General features: G+C 50.5%; 1 protein-coding gene and 1 long non-coding RNA gene across 4 annotated transcripts in view; one reads left to right on the forward strand and one right to left on the reverse strand.

Moving 5' to 3' along the window:
• BCAR3 (BCAR3 adaptor protein, NSP family member) overlaps positions 1 to 26,416 on the forward strand; it is a 110,482-nt gene that overhangs the window by 55,376 nt on the left and 28,690 nt on the right. Inside the window, exon 1 of one of the 3 annotated variants that reach the window (XM_079776263.1) lies at positions 1,864 to 4,469. The exons of the other annotated variants lie outside the window; for them this stretch is intronic. Coding sequence (XP_079632389.1) covers positions 4,386 to 4,469 — 84 coding nt within the window. The 5' untranslated portion in view covers positions 1,864 to 4,385. Of the gene's footprint in view, positions 1 to 1,863; positions 4,470 to 26,416 lie in introns of those variants that run through there. 3 annotated transcript variants of the gene reach the window in all.
• Positions 4,476 to 26,415, reverse strand: LOC307102616. The gene is made up of 3 exons (XR_013813746.1): positions 15,797 to 26,415; positions 6,964 to 15,548; positions 4,476 to 6,904 (listed from the first exon to the last, which is right to left on the reverse strand). It is a non-coding gene; the product is annotated as an uncharacterized lncRNA (long non-coding RNA).

The following is a 26,416-nucleotide window of genomic DNA, read 5'->3' on the forward strand; positions in this document are numbered from 1 at the left end:
CCTCCCCTTTCCTCCCCTTGAGGAATCGGGGGACTGTCAGGCCGGGAGGTGTACAGCACACACTCGTAAGCACGCCCTCTGCTGCCCCAGCGCGAGCCGGCTTCTTGCCCACAGCCACACACACGGTGGCCAGAGAGCTGGCCTGCCCTTCCTTCCCTCTTCCCTCCCAGTCTAGTTTGCATTCCTTTTTGGAGCAAGAAGTAAATCACACTTGCATATGGAAAAACGTGTAGAGCCATCTCTGACTGAGCCTGGCCTGAGAGGTGACCTCTTCCCCAGCGCGTCTCCTCGCTCGCTCTCATGGCCTCCAGCTCCGCTGCCCAGCGCTGTTGCTTGTGATGGGAGGGTGTGTGCTCCGCTACGGAGAGCTCCTCCCTCACCACCCCCCTCCTGGTCACACAGACAGGCCGGGGGGCCCCTTCTCTGGCCCACAGCTTCCTGGGTTCTTGCTGAGCCTGCAGAGGGCATCCTCAGCGGTTTAGGATGGGGCCGTCCACGTTAATCTCCCTCCCCTGCTTCCTAGGACAGCGGGAGAAACGGAATTCGGAGCATCGGCCTTACTCCCTATCTCATTCACGCCGTCTTTGCTCCCCCAGAGCCCAGTCACTGGGGTTGAGTGGAGACAAACAGCCAGGAAAGATCGACGTTTCTGGACAGGCGAAGTCTCATGGTTGCCACGAGAGGTTGAGCTGATTGGAGCATGACTGGTGGTCACTGACGCTCTGAGTGAGTGCCTGTGGGCAGGGACAAGCCAGGACAAGCCAGGACGTGCTGGAGAGCACAGTGCCCTCTGGTCTCAGCACGCACCGTCCCTGCGGCTGCTTGACATGGCCTGAGCTCCTCACTGCATGGAAGGCTGAAGGCCGTGATTCCGGGCTAGCTTTGGGGAGGGGAGTGAGGGTTTGGGGCAGCATCACATTCCTTGTCGCCCTGAAACGGAAAAGCATATACCTGGCAGGCACATCTTTCTCCCTCCGCTCAGATCTCTCACCCCATGCCATCTCCGGGAGCAGGTCTACCTCACGGGGATGTGCTACCTCACGGGGGCTGTGGCACTTTGGGAAACGGACTCAGTACTCGCCTCCAGCCTCTCTTAGCCCAAGGGCTGCGGCGGAAAGGAAGCATGCACGTGTCTGTGAATATGGCTGGCAGGCAGCTCCTGTTTCCATGGTTACTAAGTAGTGCAGGTTAGTATTAGGGCTACCCAAGGGAACAATGGCATTGAAGGCAATGCTTGTGCAGGGGCCGCCTGCAGCCTGCTTTAAGCCTCTTCCCAGCTGGCTGGGCAACATGTGACCTGAGGTAACAGGGATTTCCTTCAAGGGTCCACCTGGCTACCCCGCCCTGGCTGTTTTCACAGGTGTTTCCCTGGGTGCCGAGAAACGCCTCCTCGTAGATCCAGGCGTGGTAGTGGGGGTGGGATGCGCGGGAGAGCACAGACCTTTCCCGCAGCTCCATGCGGCTGCCTCAGTCCATCCGTCCCTGGAGTTGCATTAGCGACCCTGTACTCTGCCCACAGAAGGGCGTGGTGTTTAGAAAACCCTGAATCCAGATTTGACTGGTCCTCAACCACATGTACGAAACCGTCAGAGTCACCCTGCCCCCGTGTAGCACATCACAGCCTTTCCACGGGGCTGTGGGACAGGTTCACTTGTAAGACGTTTAAAAAAAATCTTATTTTTGCTTCCATGTGATCAGACACCAGGCTCTGCAGTCACAGGCTGGAGTCCCTGGAGCCTTGTCTGCTCTCCGCTGAGTGACACGCAGTTCTGGTCCTCTGTGTCTTTGTAACAAGAATAGAATAATCACTGTGGGATGCAAGTGGGGGAATTGATCAGTGTGGATGGGAGACATTTAAAAGCTTAACAAGTCAGTGAATTCATGCAATTACCATTTTTAGTTGCAATAACGAACAGGTTATTTTAGTCTCTCCTCCGCCACTTGAGGAGAAAATTAAAACCTGTGACCCTTGCGTCGAAAAGATTTTTGGTGTGGAACACAGAAATAAAAAGTGTGTAGGCGCCCTAACCGGTTTGGCTCAGTGGATAGAGGCCTGTGGACTGAAGGGTCCCAGGTTCAATTCTGGTCAAGGTCATGTACCTTGGTTGCAGGCACATCCGCAGTAGGGCGTATGCAGGAGGCAGATGATTGATGTTTCTCTCTCATCGATGTTTCTAACTCTCTATCCCTCTCCCTTCCTCTCTGTAAAAAATCAATAAAATACTGTATATATTTTTCTTAAAAAGTGCGTAGGAAATACCTAATGAGATTAGCCCATCCTTTAATCCTGACGGAACCAGTTTTGGTGCATTTTGGAGACATTTCTTAGAATAAACAGGGACAGCCCCAGGTGACCAGCTGCGGGCCTGCCCTGGCCTGAGCGGCCTTTGTTTTGCTTTTACCCCGGCTCTGGAGCACTTGACTGCGTGATGCTATGTGATTTACATGACTGAGTTATTTGCGTATTTCCTTGCAGGAATGCACTGCATTCATGCTTTCTGCGGGTAGGGTATTGGCATTCAAAGGCTTTGGAATCCAAAGGCTTTGGCTAACTAACCTCTCGGAATTTCTGTGCAGGATTGAAGGAGCTGCTTTTCTTCCTCTTCCAGGCTGTGTTTTTTTTTTTTTTTAGCTGTTTGGGGACTTTCTTAGCCTGAGGGAAAGGGGAATAGCAAGTGAACGCTGGGCCCCTTACCTGGTGGCTGTTGGCCTGACTGCTGGGGTCATGGGCCCTGGCAGAGAAATGCCTCCTCGCAGGTACAGTACAGGACCTTGGAGAACGGTATTGGCCCACCTACTGGACCATCTTCAAGGGCCCCTCCAGCTAAACACACACCAACCGCGAGCTCTACTCCTCAGGTGCATGTTTTCAGGGCCTCAGGAGGGCTCCCCCAGACCCAGGAGTTCCCAGGGCTGCACATCCGACCTCCAGAGCCATGGAGGAGGGGGACGGAGAGAGCAGGACGGGACTCAGCCCCTGGTCGCTCCTGTGGCGCCAGAGCCTCTGTAGGTCCGTCCTCATGGTGGGCGTGGAAGGACTCTGCCCTGTCCCTCTCCACAGCACTCCGGCAGCATGGAAGCTGCTCACAGGCATTAAACAAACAGTTCCCTAGTTGTACAGGCCAACTTGACCCAGTCCAAAGGCCGAGGCCTCCTCTTGGACACGGACCCACTGGTGTGCTCATGCCTCCCTCGTGCCTCCTCTGGTCGTGTCGTTTTCTGAACTGAATGGGCTCTGATTCTTCCCTGTGGCAGGTTTCTGCCTGTGCGAAGTTTTAGAAAGCTTCAGGACACATTCCATTTGTGAGTGGCCAGAGCCACAGAAAGTTAGTATTTGGAACAGCAGGAGAGGAAGAGCTACAGGCAGAAACCTGGGTTAGATTCAAAAAACAAAAACACCAGAGTCATGGAGCATCCACTCTTAGTGGAATGAAAGGAGAAAAGCAATTACTTTCCCCTAAAGGCGTTAGGAGGCTCTTGGTGGGGGCAAAGGCCTCTGAGCACAGAAGAAACCAGCTTGGCCAGGTTGGATGTGAGCCTCATGTGCTGGATCTGAGAGTGGGCAATTAAAGTGAAGGAAGGGAATGAGACAGACAGTTGGGTCAGAAGAGTCTACACAGCCTGTCCCATCCTCCCAGTAGCCTGCCCGGCCAGGAGGGGAGGGCAAGGGGCGCTCGGGATGTTTGCTGACAGACTTGCTAATTAAACACCAAAAGGCACTGTTGCTCTGACAGTAGTGAGGGCTGTGCCAACATTATCAGCTGCAAGCTGGCCGCCAGGAGCATCCTAATTAAAAATAAACAGTTCGGGGATGGGCTGGCAGAGTGGGGACAGGGATCCTGCCTGGGTTCCTAGGACTTCTAAGATTGCTCCCAGGGGAAAGTCACACCCTGGCCACCGCGAGGTCCTCTTCTCAAAGGAGCCTCTGTCCCATCACAAGGAGGTGTGGTGTGTGCTTCCTGAACCCCGAGGTGCTGGGGTGACAAGCAAGCAGACAGAGCCCCTCGGAGCAGCTGGCCTGGTGCCTCCAGCCCCGAAGGAAAGGCTGCTGAGGGGGTAATGATTTCTGCCAGGTCTCCACATTGAGGGGACAGCGAAAGCCCAAAGCCTCTTCTGAGAGAGGTTAGAATTTCATCAGAAAGCAAGTCTGGTCACATGAGAATTTCTGGCACTGAGTGCATGGCAGGCTGGATCGTATTGGCTTCAGCAGAGGGGAAAAGTCCCAGCCTGGCCTGGGAGAAGGAGCTGGCTCACTCCCCCGGCCACTGGACGGACGGCGGGCGGGCGCAGCGCAGCTGCTGCTGAGCGGACCGGGGCTCTGATGCCCGGAGCCCCCTTTCTTTTAACCCTAAGGAAAGTGTGTGGTCCAGGGACTGAAGACAGAGATGCCTAAGGAATGCAGTGCTTTCCACGCCCTCTCGGCAGCTCTGTGCTGCTTCTATCACCGCAAGTCTTTCCTTGGAGTCAAGGTAGGTGTGGCTTTGAGATAAGGTCCATCTGAAACTATTTGGGGGTCTTCAAAGCATTAGTTTTCCAAAGGGCACTAGAGAAAGTTTGCAGCTGGCCCGGCTGTCGAAACAGAGGCGCTTTCTTTGACTGAGGGATCTTCATGAGCCCCTGGGGTATGTCTCCCCTGGAGGCAGAAGGGGGCTCCTTATCTGTGTTATGGGAGGAAGCTCTGTGTTTCGGGACACTTGCCGTCTCCTTGGGCTGAAATTTTATACCAAAGTAGCTCAATGAGACCAAGCTATTTTTCTTTCTTTCTCTTTGTTTCTCTCTCCCCTCGCTCATCATAAATGTGAGGTGGCTAAGCCCCTCTCCCCGCTTAACCTGCGGGTCCATTATGTCAATAACACATATAAATGTAGAGAAACTGCCAACTATCTCCTTTCATATTCAAGCCTGGTTTCAAAACATGTCTGTATTCAGAGCTGTCTTTTTTCTTACTGCTCCCATTTTTAACCTTGGTTGCAAGAGCAGTGCCAAAGGTTTTGCGTAATATGTCAATACACTATTTCGATGAAAATAGTCAACGAACCTCGTTTGACTAATTCAAGACGAGGCCTGTATGTCTATGTCGCCTGCTTATGACAACGCTAAGAATTAGGGTGAATATAGGCTCCCACTGATTTGGGGTTTGTCTGCCTTGGAGAAGTCCTGTGCCCCGGGCTGCCTGGGCCTCCTTTCTTCGTGGGAGACAGGAGCCGGGGAGCTCTCAAGGAATTCTCCCACCCTGACCGGAGCCCCTCTCCGGAGGGACCGCCGCAGTCAGTGCTGTTGAAAAAGCTACAACAGGGTTACCAGCTTCCGCTTCTTTCTTCTCAAAAATGCTTTTTAAAAAATCAGGAAAGTTTAACAGGAAAACGTGTAAAAGGGAGAAAGACCCTGTAACAGGGGCCTTTGTAGGAAAACATACCCTCGGTGAGCTGCTGCGCTGTTGCAGCGGTCCGAGTCGCTTTCAGCCGCGCAGCAAAGTTCATTTCTGTCCCTTTGTCATGGAATTTGGAGGCGGGTGAGGAATCAATCACTGGTTAGAAGTGCTCTCTCCCTGATGTAAGAGCCCCTTTCTATCCTGGAGCCTGGGGGGTGATGTGAGGACCATGTGGTTTCTGACCTAAATATGGATCGTCCTGGCCTGGGGCAGATGAAGTCATGCCATTAGCAGTGTTTTAAAGCTGTCAAACATAGACCGGGAGGTCCCAGAGGGACGCGTGCACTTCAGGGATTGGCAGGAGGTTTTTACTCTAATAGAAGGCCTTTCATAAGCGACTGCTGCTAATTCAGAAAAGTGTGACTCAGCATCTGGTATGTGAGGAAACGGCCCATAAATATCTGGGTCTGAGTGATGCGATTCTGTTTGGAACCCCCTGCTTCTCTGCTGTGTGCCCTCCAAGGCCTGATAGAGACGCAGTCATCTATGGAGTTAGTCCGGACCAGCCTCCTTCCGCTTAGCCCTTCCCCGCCTCCCCACCACGGCCTCGCTGGTGGTTAACTGTCGATAGAAATGCCTCCTTTCCAGCCGGGCTTTTTATCCCTGCCCCAGTTTGTTGCATCTTCATAGCCAGAGAGAGGGCCTGACCTGCTCCCTCACCAGAATCTGAAGCCTTCAAACCCAGCTTAGGGTTTCCCACTGATCCTTCAGATGTGTTTGCCTGTCTTGTTTTGCTTAGATAGTTGCATAGGAAAGAAAGTCCACCTGTGCCTAAATCCCTCCTCCTGCCAACATTGCCCCAGTGATAATGCTGCCTCACTTTATTGACTTCCACTGTAATTAGGGGTTTCGGGTCTTGCTGCTCATAATTAGTTTCCATTGCAATTAGTTTCCAAATTAAATTGGGATTGATTGCCTGATAGCAAAGCGGAAATAAAGCTCCAGTTCTTGACCATGGATGTTGCTTCCCCGGCATGAATTTCTCATACCCAAAATAACACTACGGTAGCCATGGTAACTTTCCATTTGCTCTAATCTATATCATCTCTGGAGAAAGTAGAATGTTATTAATAGTGTTTGTTGTATGGGAAGAAAACTAAAAATATAAAAGCTCCTTCGCTACATAGGAGACCAGTCACACTGGTGCTTGCAGGGAATAGGATCTTTGTAGCTGAGATTTTGCAAAATTTAGAATGTATTTAGGGGCCTCGTGTGGACATGTATACAAAGGCCCTGGGAAGGAATTAAATGGGAGGCCAAGAACGGAGAGAGGGAGAAAGGGTACCTAGTTGTTGCTGGCCCTCGAGGAGTGGAGTCAGAGACGAGATATTGCAGCCACTTTGAGGGCGTGACTTTAGCATCCCAGGCAGGTTCACAGGGGCAGTCATTGCACAGAAGGACCCCCGGACCTGGGCAAGAAAAGGAAAGGATATTCTGTTTATGCCCAATGGAGAAGAGTTTGAAATGAAGATACTCCTGATCCAGAAATCAACTACAGTCCTCCGCTCTACCAGCTGAGCTATCGAAGGGACCTCCTGATCCATAACGTTAGGGGAGCACAGTCAAGTCCCAAAGTCCCTGAATGTCAAATGCAGTAGCCCCACCCACGCGTGAGCACTCTGCTGAAGGGGGTGATAAATGACAAGTGAGTGACACCTGGTTCCTGCCTTTGAAGGACTTACCGTGCATTAGGGTTATCGTTAGGGTAAGGGCTAGAGTTAGGGTTCCTAGAATCTGTGTGTTGGCAAAAGGCTTCCCAGTGTCTGAGTTCCTTCACAAGTTGTCTCACTGGAGTGTGAAAACCAGTTCCCTGGACCGGGCAGGGCAACAGTTTACCCCTTTCCACAGAAGAGAAACGGAGGCTCAGAAGAACTACCTGACCAGAATCATTTAATGGAGAGCCAGGAATAGAAATCAGGTGTTCTGGCCTCAAGCCCCGTGATCTTCCTATGATACCATGGTAACACAGAGAAACATGAAGCAAGCTGATGTATTAATACTTTCATTTGCAGGTCAGTTGGGAAAGAACAGTGTGGATCTTGGCTTTCAGGCGAGACTTGAGGGAAGCTCTAGGATTCCGGGGTTTGTGGGACAGGGAACCCCGCTGAGGGCAGTGGGAGGACCACCTGCACAGCCTCCCGGCGGGCTCCCGCAGGAATCGGGTGAGAAGCTCAGTGTGTGACATTTCCGAGCTGGCGACGGGAACAAACTGCACTCCTCTGCTCCCTCGTGTCTCTGGTTTTTCTTGGTAGGGGCAGGGGAATGGAGCTGAAATCTGCCGCCGTACCATGGCTCCTCCTGCCGAAGGTTGGTGTGGTTGTGTCAGGAAACTTCAAGGGAACCTCAGAGACACAAATCACCTTCCCGGGGCAGAATAGCCACTTTTCTGAAAGAGCATGAAGTTAGAGTGTGGAGTCTGTGGCTAAGTGAATCAGCAAGTCTCGGCCAACCGGTCGTTCAGTCCATAGGCAGTGGTCTTGGCAACGAGAAGTCATGGTGAGGAGGCTGTGGATTTAAGCATCTACTTTCCTACACGTAGATTTCACTGCCCTTGGCAGCCAACAAGTGCTGTATCGTGGGAAGAGCTTAAATCGTCCTGTTCCTGTTGTTTTATTTTGTTTAACTTAAAACCATTTTCCTTGCCCCTGAAAAAATTCTTTGGAGCCTCTCTGAATACCCAGGTGTCCCATCGGCCCATCCCTAGAGGGTGAGGTCCCTGGAACTTGTTTTTATTAGAAACCGCCTGTTGGGGTGCATGTGGGGGAGCAAAGGTCCCACTTCTCCTCCCTGTGACGGGTCCTTCCGTCTGTCTGCTGTTGTGACAGCTTGGGCACTAGTGACACATCTCAGTGCGGAAAGTGTCCCAAGTTGCCTTTGTCAGTGGGGCTGATGCACCATCAGCGTGAGCTGTGCACGGTGGGAAAAGCTCCTGGGGAATCGTCTTTCCAAGGGATCCGGCCCTTCCTCCTGGTGGCTGCTAGTCACTCAGTTATCTTTCCTGCCCTCCCAACAAAAGCCCGGCACGGCCTTTTTAAAGAGACCTGCATGCATGCTCTTGGCCTCTGGGAGCTTCAGGGATCTGGTTTCCGCATCAGGGAAGGACAGGGGCTGTGTCCCAGGGCCCCCTCCCCACAGACCCTGGAGCTTGGATCCTGGCCGAGGCCTTTGTTTTTGTTGGAGAGATGTGGGTGGAAAGCAGAGAGGAGCCTGGGATCCTGGGAACAGTCTGTTAGCGGGTTCAGCACCTCCAGGACTCCGGAGAAGGGGGCCTGTGCCAGACACAGGAGAGGACCCCGGAGAGCCGGGCGCTCAGGCCGCAGGGCTCTTCCTGCTCCGCCCGCCCCGAGCGAGGCCGCAGCACCCTGATACCTCGGCCCTCTCTGTGTTTACGATGCTGTCAGGGACAGCTCGGGGGCCTTCTAGCTGGTGTGTATTTTGGCTGTCCCCAGGACAGCAGAGGAGACTCAGGCCGACCTGGAGGGGCGGAGGCGTGAGGAGGGGCTCATGGGGTTGGACGCCACTGAGGCATCTCTGTCCTCAGGTCTGTCCACAGCCCCGGGAGCTGCCGAGGAATCTGGCTCTGACCATAAGAATGTCACAGCTTATTTTTCTGGCTAATGAAAGAGTTACGATTAGTCTTCTAGTTTGTATGGAGAACAACTCTCCCCTGTGTCCACGCTAATACATGTGTGTTTTTACAAAAGCAGTAATGCACAAAGAACCAACAAGCTAGAATCCTAGATTCTCAGTAAGATGGGGTTGGAGGGACCACGCAGCCAGCCTCCCACCCGGAATTCACCTGCTCATTCCCCGCCGCCGCCCCTCGCCCAGCGTGTGTATCGAGGGCCTACTGAGTGCTGGGGAGACAGAGTGAGAGGTCCTGCCCTGAAGGAGCGATTCTGGGTGTAGTGGAGGAGACGGCCATGCAGGCAGCTCTCTCCCAGGTACGGGGTAGGTGCAAAGCAAAGAACACACGGCCTATTGTGAGACCCCGGGCAGAGGTACTTGACTCAGTCCTGGGCCAGGGAAGGTCCTGGAGGAGGTGACTCTGAACAGCAACTGAAAGAACAGTAGGTAGAGGAGGCATGAGGAAGAGAGAAAGGGCAGTGGCTGAAGTTGAGGAGTGGGAGGAGATGAGACCGGAGAGGCGGTGGGCGAACAGATGGTGCAGGCTGTGTGCGGGGCAGAGAACAGTTTGGATGGGACGTGGGGCGAGGATTTGGGGATTGGTCCCTTTGTGTGTCAAATGAATAAACAGCATCTCCCTAACTCATGCCCATGTTCATGAAACCTCCCATCAGCTCTGCTTGTCCTTGCTCTGCTCACTCCTCCCTCCCCCCCCTTCACCTTCTCTTTAAGCCCTATCTTCTTTAACCCTCATAAGATTCTTTCTTTCTTCACAGCACCAGCGAAGACCATCAGGCGTGCTATTTTTCCCATCCCCACTCCTGCCCCCACAAGCTACAGCTGTATCCATATCCATGACCTCCGCTTCCTTCCTCCAGCCTCCACGGGTGAAGACTCCCTCTCCCTCGCCAAGGCGGGACCTGCCATCTGTGCCCATGACCACCCTCTTCTCAAAGACTCCTCAGGGATCATCAGTCTGTCCTTCTCGACCAACACTGTCCTCTTAGCTTATAAACATGTTCCAGTCTTCCCCTGTCTAAAAATAATCCTCATTCTATGTCTTCCTTCCTGGTCCCTGCCTGCCTCCTCTCAAAGCTGGTTAACACAGCCTCTGCTTACTCATTTCCCATTGGCCCCTCAGCCCCCTTTACCTCACCAGCAACCTTGCCAAGTCCAGTGGATGCTGTCCAACGCTGATTTTATTGGAAGTCTCTGTTGCACTTGACATTATTGGCCATTCCTTCCTGAAAGTCTGCTCTCAACCTCTAGGACACCACCTTCTACTTGTTCTCCTAAATCCCTCCTGACACCAGTCCTACCCTGCTGTTGTGGACTGAATGTTTGTGTTCCCCCCAAATTCATATGTTGTGTTCCCCCCAAGTTCATGTGAATAGCCTCCAATGTGATGGCATTAGGAGGCGAGCTCTTTGGGAGGTGATTGGGTCGTGAGGGTGGAGCCCACATGACTGAGATTAAGCCCTAATTAAAGAAGCCTCAGAGAGCTCTCTCCTTCCTTCTGCTGTGTAAGGACACAACAGGAGGAGGTCGATCTGTGAACCTGGGAGCAGGCTCTCACCTGAGCCTAAATCCACCAGAGCATTGATCTTAAATGTCCCAGCCTCCAGAACTACGAGAAATAAGTGTTTGTGGTTTAAGCCATCCAGTCCGTTATAGCAGCCCGAACAGACTAAGATGCCTGTTTAGTTTCTCTTTCTAAACTACCTCTTAAAGCCAGCATCCTCTAGCCCTCTTCTCCTAAACCCTCTGTACGCATCTCATAGGTGACTGTCGAGAGAAGATACGCCCTCTATACAGAGACTTCTCAAGCTGTGTCTCCTCTCCAGCTCTTTCCATGGCACCTGGATCCCATAGCCTGGAGAGCCACTCCATTCAGATGGCCCACGAGAATCCCAGGCTCTACGTCGTCTTCCACAAACCTGCTTCCCTCTCGTGCTTCTATATTGGGAGTTGGTGGCTCAGTCATCTTCTAGGAGCTGCATGCCTCTTCTTCAGCCTAGTCACCACCCATGTCTACTCAGTCACTAAGTCCTCATGATTTTATTCCTAAACATTTCCCTTATCTGCCTCTTCCTTCCTCTCTCTACCACCAGTGCTGTACTAATTCAGGCCTCACCTTCTCTTGCTTAGAATTCTTTAGTAGCTACCTAACTGGTCATCCTCTCCTAAATCTTCATAGGAAGTCATTTCATTATTTTTCTACTTGACATTTCTAGAGATGGAGAGGTACTATGTCCTTATGGCAATACATTCCCACATTTGAACAGCTCTAATTGCTAGAAGGTCCCTCCTTGTATTGAGTCAAAATCAATGTCCCTGCAATGTCCACCTTATTCTTCAGGTAACAGCCCTTCAGGTGCATGTGTTCCCCCGCCTGTTGTGACCATGTTTATCTCGAGCATGTCAGATTAGTTGGTATGAGTGGGCACCTTGAAATAAGACAGGATGAATTCTGGATTCATTCTCTAGGGATTTGAACCAAGAATATTTGACCTGTCATCTTGGGACAATAACAGCCCAAGCCTTCAGACATTTCAACACCATCCTCACGGTCCACTTAAGTCTTTTCTGTGCAGCCTGAACAGTCCCAATGTACTTTGGGAGACTTGGATTCTGGTATCAGTCTATCCCTTGATCAATATGTCTGAACAAATTATGAAAATTCAGGGTCTTGGTCATATTTTCTCTTATGAGATATAAATATTCTTGCTACCTACTTAACTTCAGGGGCAAAGTACAGATCCATGAGGTGTGAGTTACATTGTGTTGGGTGTCTCATCTCTCCAAGTCCAGTTGCTATTCCTGTGTTTCTGCCCATGACATCTAGCACGGTGTTTGTGGTTTTTAAAAAAGCTTGTTAAATGAGGTGCAAAAGTTTTGAACTCCTCTGGAGGAAATAGACCTTTGAGGTGACATGTGAGCTGTATATTGGAAGTGGTGGAGTTGATGCTTGGCCAAAACCTATCTTACGATGAATTCTTTTTTTAATCCTTACCTGAGGATATCTTTTTATTGATTTTAGAGGAAGGGATGGGGGGGACATCGATGTAAGAGAGAGACATCAATCAGTTGCCTCCCGTACCTGCTCCAACAGTGGGTTGACCCCACAGCCTAGGCATGTTCCTTGACCGGGATTGAGCCCGCGACCTTTCAGTGTATGGATGACGTTCCAAGCAGCTGAGACAGCGGCCAGGGCTATGATGAATCTTTTTTTTTTTTTTTTCCTGTTAACCTACTGTGCACTTAGCCCTGACATATGATGCAATTTGTCCAAAGCAGATTTCTGAGCCAGTTGCTAGTCATGGTACTGTTTTGGCCAGAAGGAATTTGGAAAGTTGTTTATCCCACACACCGTGCTGGGAGGCTCCCTGAATCTTTGGGTTTCCCTCTGTGTGTTTTGCATAACCCTTTATTTTTTCTTCCAATTACTTCTCCTACTGTCTTTCAATGGCATGCATTGTGTTTATTGAGTATTGCCTCATTCATCTTAGGGGAATTAGGGAAAGGATGAATTAAGTTGATTTTGATTTTCTGATATTCTTATTGAAGAGCACATAGGGCATCTATTTTGGTGAATGTATCAAATCTCTCATTCTTTGAATGAAGTTGTTGAATTAACCAGGTAGCATTACCGGAGGAAAAGGTTTCTGGTTTGGATCTCCTTGCATTCTGAGTGTTGGTCAGCTGATCTTTAGCCCCCTATCTTCAAGTCTGCCTTCGCCAGGGCAGTCTCTGTTTTTCCTCTCTCCATAGATGTTAACAAAGCACGACTCTTACTGAATGGAATCTTACCGACAGACCCAGTGATGAATATTTCACTTGCATTGTCTCAATAAGCCTGTGTGCCAGCCTGGTAAGAGAGAGAGGTATTATCGGAAGTCACTTGAGGACATGGTTAAAGGGAGCAAAGTGGTCGAACTTGTACTTAGCTTTCGCTTGAAGCCCTTTGTTCCACCCGCCCAATAAACCTGTAAGTGGAACCGGTGACCTTCGGCCTTCATCTTACGTGTGGTGCATTCGACATCTCGCTGGGAGGAATGAGAGCAGAGGGTGGCCTCATGGGGGTGATTCGGATGTCTGCTCCTCTGTGGGCTGCTCCAGGAAGCCATCATCTAAATTTGATCTAGAGGAGAAGGTACCGGCCGCAGCTTTCAGCACAGCAAGATGTTAACAAATGGCCTATTGAAAATGTCATCGTGTTTCACTTTATCTGTGACCAGCGAAAGGTGAGACCCCCTTGGAGCTGAGCCCTGAGTGAGCCCAGGGGTAAATAATGCTTTGTCGAGAGGGTAAGGAACATGATGGGCAAACCCACTGGGGCAGGGGAGGGGGGAGCTTGGGTGTAATGAGTGCGCGGAGCAGGTTCTCCCACACGTGGGAAACCTTTGTGAAGGAACGACGCCATTTTGGTGTTGGGTGTACTGCCTTGTGTCAAACAGAATTCCTCCAGCAATTTTCAAACCGAAATCCGCCTCCTTCGGTGAAAAATAATTTGCAGTCCCTTGGTGTTCCATCAAAATAAAACCGAGCTTCAAAAGCAATCGCTTTATGATCCTGAAGGATGGGAAGGTGTGGAGGAGACCTTGCCCAGAGAATGACTGGGGATAAAAGGCAACAGGAATTTAACATCAAAGGCAGCCGTGGGTCCCCATCAGAGGGATTTTGATATAATTAGGTTAGCATGGAGGATCGACTTACTGCTGCCTGCTTAGGGGTGCGCTGCTTTCAGACTTCAATCTGCACAAATTAAAATTAAATGAGTCTTTTTCATTTACACACATGGAGAGCTGAATTTTAATGGGAATTTCTCAGAATCTCAATAAGCAAGGTGTTCCATAGATATCTTCTCCATATTTCCCATTCATGGCCTCTGAGCCTCTTTCGATAAGCCTTTGATAAGGTTTGATAATGAACAAAATGAAATTTCTCAGTTTTTTGGCTCTCGAGGGGTTTCGATGGCATTTCCCCATCTGCGCAGGGTCTTCACTTGTCTGTGAAAAGAAAAAACACATATAGTAGGAAAACGAAACATCTTAATTTAGCAGCAAATGGCAAATCAGTTTTTAATGGCACTGGAGTGCGAATCTCGTGTAAAAGTTATAAATTGCATGGATTTAATTAAAATGTGGCAAATGGCATCAAAACCCATCTGCAGATCTTTGCTGAAGATGAGATTCTTTCTAGGATTTGGAAGAAGCGAAATTTACCTCATCAAGGCCCTTAAACATTAGCATCAGAAACCTGAAACTTAGTGTGATGTTATGAAATTTCTTTGCTACTGCTTCGTTTCTCTCCAGCGGGCCCAGGCCCCCTCGCTGCCCCGACAAGGGGGAGAGAACACCCAGGACTTCGGCGGAGCTGCTTGCGGTTCACTGCTGTACCTTCTCCCCAGATGTCTTGTCTCTCAAAGAGGCGGTCACCCTGTCAGGCCCTGGAGCCTTTCTCCCACGCCTGCACCTCCCCTCAGATCTGGCCCACGAGGCTGGGCCACAGCAGGCTCTCAGGAAGTCCTTGAGCTTAATCAGAGGCACAGTGTTCCAGCGCCTGTAAGGCTCTTGATTAAAATTGGCCTCCTGATTATTTCGGCAGAACTTTGGCCAACAAGGTGGTGTACGTATGAGTTAGGAAGCTGCCTACAAAGGCCGCTGCGCTGAGCTTTAATGTAAGGCTTGAAAGGAGCAGGTTCAAGGCAAGGGACCAGGTGAGACCAGCAGTCCCCACTTGCCAGGAGCCCACACCCAAAAGGCAGAGGCCCCGGGGACACCCTTGGGTCCCCTCCCTACTGGCACCGAGTGTCTCTGTGCGAATTGGAATACGGCACCCTTTCCCCAAGACACTGTCTTGCCACCTGCCAGGCAACTGTTTTAGTCAAACAAAATTTTAAAGGCTGGGCATGAAGGACGCCTCCTTAAATGTAGTGCCACGTGCAGGTCCTGGACCAGTGGCCAGGCCATGGTGACCACCACGAGGCTGAGCCAGGCTGAACTGCCCAGTTGCTCTTGCCACCAACCGCTCTGGTGTCTACCAAATAGGAGAGAGAAAATTGGGATTTCCCTTTTTTTTTCTCTCTCTTTGGACTCTTACTTACAAAGTTAATTGTCTATTTAAGTGAAGACTTTGGCTTTCATCACAGTTGTTAGCATGAGAAACTGTATTTGTCTAGCCTGGCACCCCAGTGGGGTAAGTTGGATTAGGAAATTGAAGCCTTTCTTCATTTATCTTTGGATTATAAGAAAATATTTTAGGTAAGCCATGCAGCCCGGGAGTGTCAATGGAAGGTGACACAGACCTCAATATGTGATGGTTTCTTTGCAAGGTTTAGGATCGCCACAAGTGCCATCCCCTTTCCTTCCATGTGACCTTAGATTAAAACTCGCGAGGGTTTGTACTAAAGTTGCTGGACTTGAAACTTGGGGAGAACTGGACTTTCATTTTTCAGGCTGTGGGCAGGGTTAAGAGTGGCAGAAGTGCCCTAACCGGTGTGGCTCAGTGGATAGAGCGTCGGCCTGCGGACTCAAGGGTCCCAGGTTCGATTCCGGTCAAGGGCATGTACCTTGGTTGCGGGCACATCCCCAGTGGGGGGTGTGCAGGAGGCAGCTGATCGATGTTTCTCTCTCATCGATGTTTCCAACTCTCTATCCCTCTCCCTTCCTCTCTGTAAAAAATCAATAAAATATATAAAAAAAAAAAAAAAAAAAAAAAAAGAGTGGCAGAAGTCACTGAGTTTTATTCATTCTGGGGGTTCGATTTATGCAACTTTTCAATGGTAAAAAAAGACCAATTGGCGCTCTCAAAGCCCTGGATATACTTTGGAATTTGTCTATACGCTGGCCCACTGCTTGAGATTCAACACAAAGCAAGGCTTCAAAGGGGCCGAGTTTCTGAATCTCCAAAGAATCTCATTCTTAGGTGGATTTACTTGCAAGACGATCCCAGACGAGGCAACCGTAGCAAGGCATCAGAACACTTTGTGTAATGGTTATCGAAAGTGTGCTTTTTTCTTATGTTTACAACGTTTATTAGGAACTGCGATGACGTAGGCTTCCTGTCAGGGCAGGTCTCACCAGAGTTCAGTGAGTTGAGATGAGTCTGTCTTTCTGAATTCTCGCCTCGCCCAAGCTTGGGCCACCTGCTGGCTGTTCACAGCACACCCCTGAGGGTTTTCCCACCAGCTCATCAGGGACAGGGGCTTGCCTCTGAAATTAGAGCAATTTTACATGATGATCCACAACGCCAGGCAGACATAACTTTGTTTGTGATCATAAGTTCTGGATGAGATTTCTAGAAACACGTGGCCTGTGGGGTTGTTTGATACGATGTGATGAGAGGTCTGGACTGTTGCTGACCTCTCCCTCCGTTGATAAGCTGGTCCAGGGCAGAAGAAAGAGGCTTTGTTCAAGAGCCCATGGCATTCTGGGTGTTGTGACCCAGCACCCCTAACTCGGATAACATAGCCCAGAAGCTCCCTCCCCCCATCCCTCCCTCTACATGCTCTCTTCTCTCCTTCTCTTTTCATGCACACAATCCTTTCCTCTTTTTTATTTCAAGGCAGTTCATTGCCCACTTCGATCATAGAGTCAATGACTAGAAAATAATTTTTTTAATTCAACAAAAAATGTAATCGTGGGGGCTGAGTGAAAAAGGTGAAGGGATTAAGAAGCACAAATTGGTAGTTACAAAATAGTCATGGGGATGTAAAGTACAGCACAGAGAATGTAGTCAGTGATATTGTAATAACTATGTATGTATGCCAGGTGGGTACTAGAAATATTGGGGACAACACTTTGTAAAGTATATGATTGTCAAACCACTATGCTATACACACAAAACTAATCTATATATATAAAAGCCTAAGTGACCGTTACAACCGATTGACCACTTGACCGGTTGCTATGATGACACACTGACCACCAGGGGGCAGATGCTCAATGCAGGAGCTACCCCCTGGTGGTCAGTGCACTCCCACAGCCAACCTCCCGTGGCCGGCCAACCTCCCGCAGTCCCTCCCCCTGGCTGAATTCGTGCACTGGGCCTCTAGTATAAAATAATATCGAATGCCAACTATAATTGAAAAAAAATTTTTTTAAGAATTAAAAGAAAAAACTTTCTGACTAAGCCTCCAAGGCCCTGAAGGACACCTAATCCCCATACTAGGGCCTGTGAGCCTGTGAAAGACGTGAAACTTTCTTGCGCTCTCACACTGCGACTCTGTCACCCATGTGCTGAGAGCGTGGGAGTTAGCTGGAGCTAACTGTAACCACGTGTACTGGTTAATATGAGACAAATGCATGCAAAGTGCTTGCCACCCAGGGAAAGTGCCTTCTTACAGGTGGTCGATGTCACCCTGCACAGATGGAACCATTTAGTGCTTCTCAGAATCCCAAGAACTAGTGAGTTTGAACTGAAATGAACAGAATAAACAAATGTATGCCTAAGTAGAAATTGACTGTTCCAACTTCTAGTTTTATTCCATCAAAATTAAATGATCAAAGGCCGGAGATCTCTAACACCTTTTAATAGATTTTATAATCTTAAAAAAAAAATTAGTGAAGCAATTTTTGTGGCTGGGCGTCATCTTTGTAAGGGGGTTCAAATTCCACATTGTTCCAAACGAGAGCCTACTGTGTGCCAGGTGCTTTCTGTGCGTTGGGTCAGGAGTCCCAGGATGTGGGTACTGCTATCCCTAGGTGCATAAAGAAACAAGAGGAGACTAGAAAGTTAACCAAGGCCACCTGTTCTTGACCAACCTCCTTCCCACCCATTGACAAGGAAGCTGACATGGATGGGGAAGGCAAGCTTGGTTCTGGTCAGTAAGTGTTTGCTGGGCACCTGCTGTGTGCTAGGCACTGAGCTGGACCCTGGGAGCCAAAGACATGGCCTCTGTCCTCAAAGAGCTTGTGGCAACAGACGAATTGCCCCACTGTGTAGAGTCTGTTGTTGGGTTCCCTGCCCGCTTAGATAAAATCCAACTAATTTATTGTGGTCTTCGAGGCCCCTGCCTGCCTCACCCTCCCTTCTGTTCTCTCCCCGTTCCCCAGCCTGGACCATGCGATGGAGGCATGAAGGAGGGACACAGGAACAGTGTGTTCAGGGAGCTGTGTGAGGTCCCTGCCGTCGGGGTTCTGTGTCAGTGTGCATTAATTAGGATTGGAGCTCAGGGCCGGATAGAGAAGCCTTATGAAGGCTTTGGGTTTTATTTGTGGGTGACTGCGAGCCCTTCAGAACATAACCAATATTTCCCTACACCTCAGCAACCCGTGGGCCCAAATAAAGGCTTGAAAATGTAAATGACCCAAATCTGCTGACTCATGGACACCACTGCATAACGACAGAACCTTGCTCGGCTCCCTTACCAGTTATTTCTGGGGGTCCATGGCCCTCTCCTGTCTGGTCCTCCTCTCGAATTCAGGCCTGAATTCCTATATGAGATGTCAGTATATGGCAAGGACAGGGGTTCAGCTCTCTGGGCTCCAAGAAATGTGTTCAAAGCTCAGGGCTCTGGGAGGATATGGCAGGCTGGGAGTTTGTGTCCCCCATGGACCAGGTCTGGGGGAGTGGGAACTAGGCATACAAAGCCCATTCACTTGTTTGCAGGGGCGCTGGAAGAGACTCGGGGCCTCCTGTCAGCCTCGCTGGGGCACCCCGTGAGTGTCTGAGCCAGGCGGGCAGGATAACTCTGAGCATTGCAGGTGGCGGGTTGAGGACCAGACATGGGGGTGAGGGCATTGTTAGGAAGCTACTACAGAAGCTCAGGGAAAGCGGAAGAGGGAGGAACGGGCTTAGCAGGGAAGATGAGTTCCATTCATCCACACTGACATCCAAGCTCTGAAGTGGATTCTGGTAAATATTCGTACCTCGACACCAACCCAAAGGTCTGGGGATGGAGACTTCAGCAGCAGCACTTTGCAGGAGACTCCTAACTCGCCTTGTCGGCAGCCCCACCTCCAGCCAGTCCATCCCGCTCACTGCGGTGCGATTGATCTATCTGAAAGCATCTTTTTTGTACCTGCTGCCTTCCCGGACAAAGATTTTTTTTTTCTTTAAAAAAATTGTTTGTCAGTTACAGTTGACATGCAATATTCTGCGAGTTTCAGGTGTGCCACATAGTGATTGGACATTTATGTAACTTACGGAGTAAGTGATCACCCAGTAACCAGGCAGAGCTTTCCAGTTCTCTCTCTGGAGTGTGAACGTCTACCCCTCAGCCCGCAGTTTCAGGCTCCTCTGTCCAGGCCCTGCCTTCCTGGATCGGGACGTCTTTGGTCACAGGTGACAGGAGTCCAGTGCAGACCAGCTTAGGCCACAAGGGGAATGTACTGGCTGATGTCATCCGCTGGGGCTCAGCCATGTGCGTGCCACCAGACACTCCATCTCTCCTCCTCCTCTCGGCATCCTGACTTCATTCTCTCAGCACATTCTGGCAGGGAACAAGAGGTGAAGCAACCTGCATAGTTCAGGTCTCGTGACATTGTCAGCAGAGTGGGTGGAGTGTCTTTTTTACTCCGTTCCACTGAGAAAAATCCCAGAAAGAACTCTGAATCCCAGAACAGCTTGGGTCAGGGGCCCTTACCCAGGTCAACCAGTAATAACCAAGAAGGATGAGTCTTAATCACAGGCTTGGAGGAAGTGTGGAGCTCTCCTGTGGGAGGAGGGGTGATATGTATACATCACACGCACATGCGCACACACACTGTCGTGCTTCTTTGTGCCTCAACCCTCTCCTCCCAACCAGAACCTCCATCCAGCCAAGCTCAGCTCCTCTGACCTCACATGCGCCAAATACCCTTCCTGTTCTCAAGGGTTATCCTCAAGGGCTAACCCTGATTCCTCATCCTCTCTGCCCCTCGCTGGGCGGGGGCGGGGGCGGGGGGTTTGTGGAGGGGGACACAGGGACTTTTCTCTTCTGATACAAGAGAAAGCAAAATGGCAAAGCAGTGAGTGAGCTGCTCAGGCTGCAGAGCTGGAGGCAGGGATGAGATCCAGGCAGTGTGTTTCCCCAGCTCAGGGATGGTTGAGCTGTTCCTCTGTGTGTGGTCTTCCCAGCCGTGCTCGCTCTCCATGAGGGTAGGGACCAGGGCTGTCATCCCGGCTGGAGACCCGATGGCTGGCTAATTGCTTAGTCCTGATTGCCCCCCCCCCCCCAAGCCTTTCTCTTTCTGCCTGCACCCCCCAACTCCTGGGCCTGGGGACTGGGTCTTTGCTGGTGATGTGCACGATTTAAAATTCTGTGGGAACTGGGAAGCTTTTCTTCCTGGAGAGACAGAATAAAATCAATATTAATTATAATGCAGATGCCATCTTTTTCTAATCCCCTCAACGGTCTCCAACATGCAAATGAGTGTGTGCAGCCTCCTCTGGGCTTTCCCACAGATGCTCCGTGCACTCCCTCCTGCACTAGCCTCCCATGAATTCGGGCCCATTGTTGTGCCTGATTTGAAATGCAGGCTCTAATGTCATGCAGCCCCTTCCTCCCAGGCTAGAGCGGCTTTTCCCTCCTCGGAGGACGGTTGAAACGTGGCTTTCTGTGTGCACTGAAGTTCCCAGCACGTTCCTGGAGCTGGCTCTGAGCCTCTAGCGTGTGTTTCCCAACCATTTCCTGGGCTCCGGCGCTTCCTGCCTGTCAAGGCCAGACTTGCTGGGGGCCACACGGGGCTGCAGAGATGTTCATTCCAGATTCAGAGAGATAAGCACGATCTTTTGAGCCGGCCAACGTTGGCAAGCTAGGACCCGTCCTGGCCTTGTCCCTGAACCAGAGATCTGGGGCAGGCGGCAGCAAGGTCCTTGAGAGGATTGAGGAGACCTCTACACGGCAGCCAGCGGGCACCGAGACAAGTGCCAGGCTGCTCTCCTGAACTGCTTCCCTTCCAGCAGGGCCCCCTGTGCCTCCACGCTTCGGACCAAACACCCGGAACACGAGCTGTTCATGTGTGTAGCCAGATGAGCAGCAGTCTGATACAAGCCTGTAACAACAGTGCACAGTGCGGGCTGCGGGCCAGGCGTGTCCTCAGTGCTTTACAGCCACGGACCCATTTCACCCGTAGTAACATCTCAGCACATGGTATTATGCCCATTTTGCAGACCAGGGGCCTGAGGCCTCACAGAGAGGTGAACTCATTTGTCCACAGTCACGCAGGCCCTCAGTGGCACAGTGCCTGTGGGGGTGAAGGGGTGGGCTGGCCACGCTCTTAAACACGGATGGCAATGGCTGTAACAGCACAGGGTCATTGAAATGCTGGCCATGGGAAAGGTGTAGCTAGACTCCGATTGCCATGAAAAGCAACAATTATAGCAACTTACGAATTTCCTAACTAACCTTCAACTTGGTGTGACAGTGTGGGCCTCCTCCACATTTACCCTCGTTACCAACTTCCCTTCCTCATCAGCCCAAAGCTACTGGGAGCCATGCGAGTGGGTAACCATGATACATAGTTACCCTCTTGCCCTCTCTTCCCCCTTTTCTTCTTTTCTTTCCTGCTCAAGGTATGCTTATGACTTAATTTACATACATAGCACCTTTTCTTACACCCCACCCCAAAAGGGCCACTCCCACATTTCTGATGGATCAAATTCAGGCAAGCCTTGGAGTAGGAGATGTGGGTCTTGCCTGCATCTCTCTCTCATGGTGGCTGTGGGTGGATTTGGTCCCCGAATGAACCTGGCAAGACCTGTGGGCAGAGCGTTCTTGATCCAAAGCCCAGCAACTTCCCTTCCTCCGGAGGTTGTGCCTCAGCTGCTGTGTAGGGTGCAGCCCGTGCTGGGGCGGCAAACCCAGCCTGTCTCCATCCTCCCCTCACTGTGGCCTACTCCCCTCACGATGGGAAACTCTGAAACAAGGAATCAGACTCGCCTTCTTGGAATGACGTTCAAATTTAGGGGCAAATAGAGAATTTGAGTTTGGAGGAAAGTTGTTACTAGAATGTGGTCATTAGTAGCATGTAGGGCATTTGGGTGAAAGATTGATTCCTCATGAGTTGTCTTGCTGTCTCTCGCGGTCTGGTAGTTGAAGAACATCAACTCCAAAGGGCCAGTGAGTTTGCGTGTCCATTCGGTATACATTTTCTGAGGGAGCACAGCTGTATTAAACTTGCTCTGGTGTCACGGTGCCCCCTGTCCCAGATGCCCACTGCCCCGTGCCAGCGCCCCATGCTGACATCCCATGCCGACAGAGGAATGGAGAATGATTTGGGTCCAGCCAGTCTCTGAGGCCCACTGGATCCAGAAGGTGTCTACAGAAAGCAACGTGAAGGAGTGGGGAAGTGCGAGCTGAGAGAAAGGCTATGGGGAACCGGACCGGATCTGCATGATGTGCTTGTGTCCTCTTTATTTTCCCAAAATTGGAAGCTGTTGGAGTGTTGAGTCCTGTCTCTTATTCTGTCGCTTCTCCTGTTTAATTCTGGGCTACGCATAAAATAACAATGCATGTGACTATTACGTCAGTGCAAACCTCTCTCCTCCCCTTGCCTCAGAAGGTAGCCTAAGGAAGGGCGGGAGGAGTCTTTGGCATGAGTAGAATCAGAATTTCAGAGGACACGGATGATCACACAGGTGAATAAAACCGTTGCCGAAGGCAGAGGAGCTATTGTGTTACTTCTAATTGCTAGAATTTACTTCATGGTCCAGAAGATCTCAAACTATGGTAGTCTAGGCCATGACTGAAATGGCTGCATCTCTGGGAGAAATTCAGATTCCTCCCAGAGGGCAGCCGGTAAGTGGAAGGGTCACTGTTAGCAAAAGTTTGGTTGTTTGGGGAAAACCAACAGAATTGGATCAAATGTGTGACCCGTCCCATGAAGCAGGAATCTCATTCCTGGTCCCCAGGGAGCACAAATATCAGTCACGGCGCTCTCAAAGAGACAAGTGGGTACATTTTGTCAATTTTCTAATACGGTGGGTGGTCACCCTTCAACCATGGGATTGACAGCCCATCAAAGGACTTATCTATAGCAGCAAAAGCATAGTTGGCAAGGTCAAGGCCTCATAAAACATAGGCACTGGGAAAAACAATAAAAGTTGCATTCGTATATGTGATTAAAACAGTAAGTGAAAGTTCTAGCAGGCATCCATCCCCAAAGGAACCACATCAAACCACTGTTTAATGAGGAGCATGACCACCTGTGGGTGAATTGCCTTCTTCAGTTTGAAAGTGCTCACATCACCTGCTGAGGCAGAAGCGCCCAGCAGCCACCCAGCTGGTTTAATGCGGTAGAGCCAGCCCCCACTGGCTGGAAATGAAGAGCTCTTTCCAATTGCTCCTGTGCTCTGGGGCTGTCTCCCTCCTCCCTCTCTCCCTCCTCCCTCCCTCCCTCCTCCCCACCCTCTCCTCTCGCCACTCTCTCCTCTCCTACTCTTCATCTCCCTGTATCTTCCCCTCCCTTCTCTTTCAAATACAACTTGAGCAATTTGTGTAACCTCCTAAGTTTTCACAATTTATGCAAGAGATTAATATTAATATTTTTTATTGATTTCAGAGAGGAAGGGAGAGGGAGAGAGAGATAGAAACATCAATGATGAGAGAGAATCATTGATTGGCTGCCTCCTGCACACCCCACACTGGGGATTGAGCCTGCAACCCAGGCACATTGCCCTGACTGGGAATTGAGCTGTGACCTCCTGGTACATAGGTCAACGCTCAACCACTGAGCTACGCTGGCTGGGCAAGGGCATATTTTTTGAAGTCTGGTCTTCCCTCCTGAATTATTTAGGAAGGTCAGTCTTACTGGTCTCTGTTTCTCTCCTCTCTGTGTACTTTCCTATAGTGCCCCATCTACAGAGTCTACAGGGAGAGAACAATAATTGTGGATTTTCCTCTAAGGAGTTAGGATAGAAGTAATAAGATAGCTGACTTTATATTTTTGGTAGCGAGTATAAAACAGTATTATCTCAAAAACTGGAGTGAAAGATTATTGCACATAAAATGCTAAAAAACACAACAACAACAAAAACTTATGGCCCTAGCCAGTTTGGCTCAGTGGATAGAGCATTGGCCTGCAGACTGAATGATCCTGGGTTTGGTTCTGGTCAAGGGCATGTACCTGGGCTGCAGGCTCGATCCCCAGCCCTGGTTGGGGCACATGTGGGAGGCAACCAATCGTTATGTCTCTCTCACATCGATGTTTCTCTGTCTCTCCCCCTCCCTTCCACTGTCTCTAAAGAAAAAGAGGAAAAATATCCTCGGGTGAGGATTCACAACAACAACAAACACCCTTACAATTTATGAGAGATGCTGGGAAAGAAAGAGTGGGTGGGACAGTGAGCAGCAATCTGGTTGTTGGCTATCAGAGAGGAAGAAGACGGAGAAATACAGAGAGCACACTTTCACCGGAGGGTTATATGGAGAATAGGCTCTGCTGATCTCTACATGTCTCAGAGCTCTGACCAAGGATGCAGCACGAGGGATTTAGGCTGGGCATACAGACTGTCAGGGTGGCTAAGTAGGGGCCAGGGTCACAGTAGCCTTGGGATTTAGTTCAGCTGCCAGTGACAGGAACACCCAAAATAACAGGCTTAAACAAGACAGGCGATCACATGGAAGACCTGGAGGCGGGCAATCCGGGGCTGGGATATTGACCCCACAGTGTGAGGGACCGGCTAGCCTACGCCTTGTGCTCCCCTAGGGTGTGGCTTCCTCCTCGGGGTTCAGGATGGTGTTGCAGCTCCCGCCATGACGGCTCAGCTACGATGTCCCACCAGCACTGCAGTGGACCCTTCCTTGGCCAGAGCTGAGTCATCACATCTCCCTGTGAGGGAGGGCGATTGAAGATGTCATCCGTTAGCTCTTTGTCAACATGCCCAGCCAGAGTAGGGCTTCAGATCATTGGAGAGAGAAGAGGAGGATCTTCATAACTAAGAAAAGTCGTAGAGGTTCCTCATCTTGGCATATGTGTTCATTCAGGGAAGACGGAGTGCCCAATACATTCAGGCATTGCTTGGGGGTCGATGGGAAGAAGGCACTTGGGTCCCTGCTCTTGTGAAACTTAAAATCTAGTGGGAGCGAGACAGACACTAAACTAACAGTAAACGTGGCCCAGTGGACCGTCTACATTCTACACTCCAGTCTTCCCAGCGAGCTGTCTTCAGGAGCACCTGTGCATGATCAGTGGTCCGAGCAGACAGTGTCCCACGCACTGCTGACTCCTGCGGGCATCGGGCAGCCGATGGCAGCCTCTCTGATGCGAATTCAGCTTATCAAACCCTCCCATGCCTGCGCTGGAAGAACAATGGTGGGGAAGAGGAGGAGGGAGAAGTAAACAATTAGCAAGCCAGAGCCCCACCTTGAAAGTGGCCCCTGAGTCATTCTGAGGCCAGTGCCTTCATGGGCTCACATGCTCAGAAAGACCGGGATAAGAATCCAGCCGGGAAACCCTGTCTGTTTTCGTTTTCGGTGGTGCAGAGGCCTCTGGGGCTCTGTCCCCGCTCAGGGACCGAGCAGTGTGATAAGGATAGCTTGCTAGTTCCTTAGGGCTTTGGAGGCCAAGCAGGGGAACTTGGGAAAACACAAGGACACAGCCTTTTCCTGCTCCCATGACCTTCAGCCAGTTGTCCCTGAGCCTGGTTTTGCTGGGAACCGGGCAGATGTCCAAGTGCAGTTCACAGGTCGTAAGTGGGTGTGGTTTCTAAATTAAACTGGAAGCCAGTGTTGCCCACCCAGACCTCCTGCCCTGGCCGCCGTGGGGTGACCTAGAGCAGAGACTCAGACTATCTGAGGTGGAGGACCAGCTGTCTGTTTTGGTTTAAAGTTTCAACTTCCAACCTGACTTAAAAATAAAACATTAGAAAAATGAAATTAAAAAGGCATACAAAATGTAAACGTCGACTTCTGTTATTAGATTCAAGAAACATAAAGTTACTCTGTCCAGTTGCTCTGAAAGTCTCTAAGGCTGACTCCATTCCTGGCCTGGATTTGCCAACAGCAGCGAATCCAGAGCTGTCACCACCAGCCAGCTGGGGACGGCTGTCCTTCCCGGCTTCAGTTCCCAGGACGGTGCTGAGGAAGCTGCTTCTCTGCGGCCTCAGTGTGCCTCATGCCCGCACATCTCTCTCTGGTGCCCCTGCCCAGCTCCCGTTTTTAACTGCTACCTGAGTAGACTGATAAAGGCACAACTTGGCCATCTCTCCTATCACAGTCCCCATGTGCAGGTGGACATTATACTGCACACTTACAGCCAGAGAAATGAAAGGTCACAGCTAATTGTAATCATTATCTAGGCTCCCCTACCTGGACAGGGCTCTGGGCATATACTGGTTTGATCAGCAGAGCAGCCAACCATAAGGCGGGCAGTCGTTGCCAGCTGGCCTGGCCTGGCGGGCGTGGGCAGGGCGGGAGGTCAGTGTTGACTCTGT

This window comes from Cnephaeus nilssonii (assembly GCF_951640355.1).
Source record: "Cnephaeus nilssonii genome assembly, chromosome: 7".
Classification (NCBI taxonomy): domain Eukaryota; kingdom Metazoa; phylum Chordata; class Mammalia; order Chiroptera; family Vespertilionidae; genus Cnephaeus; species Cnephaeus nilssonii.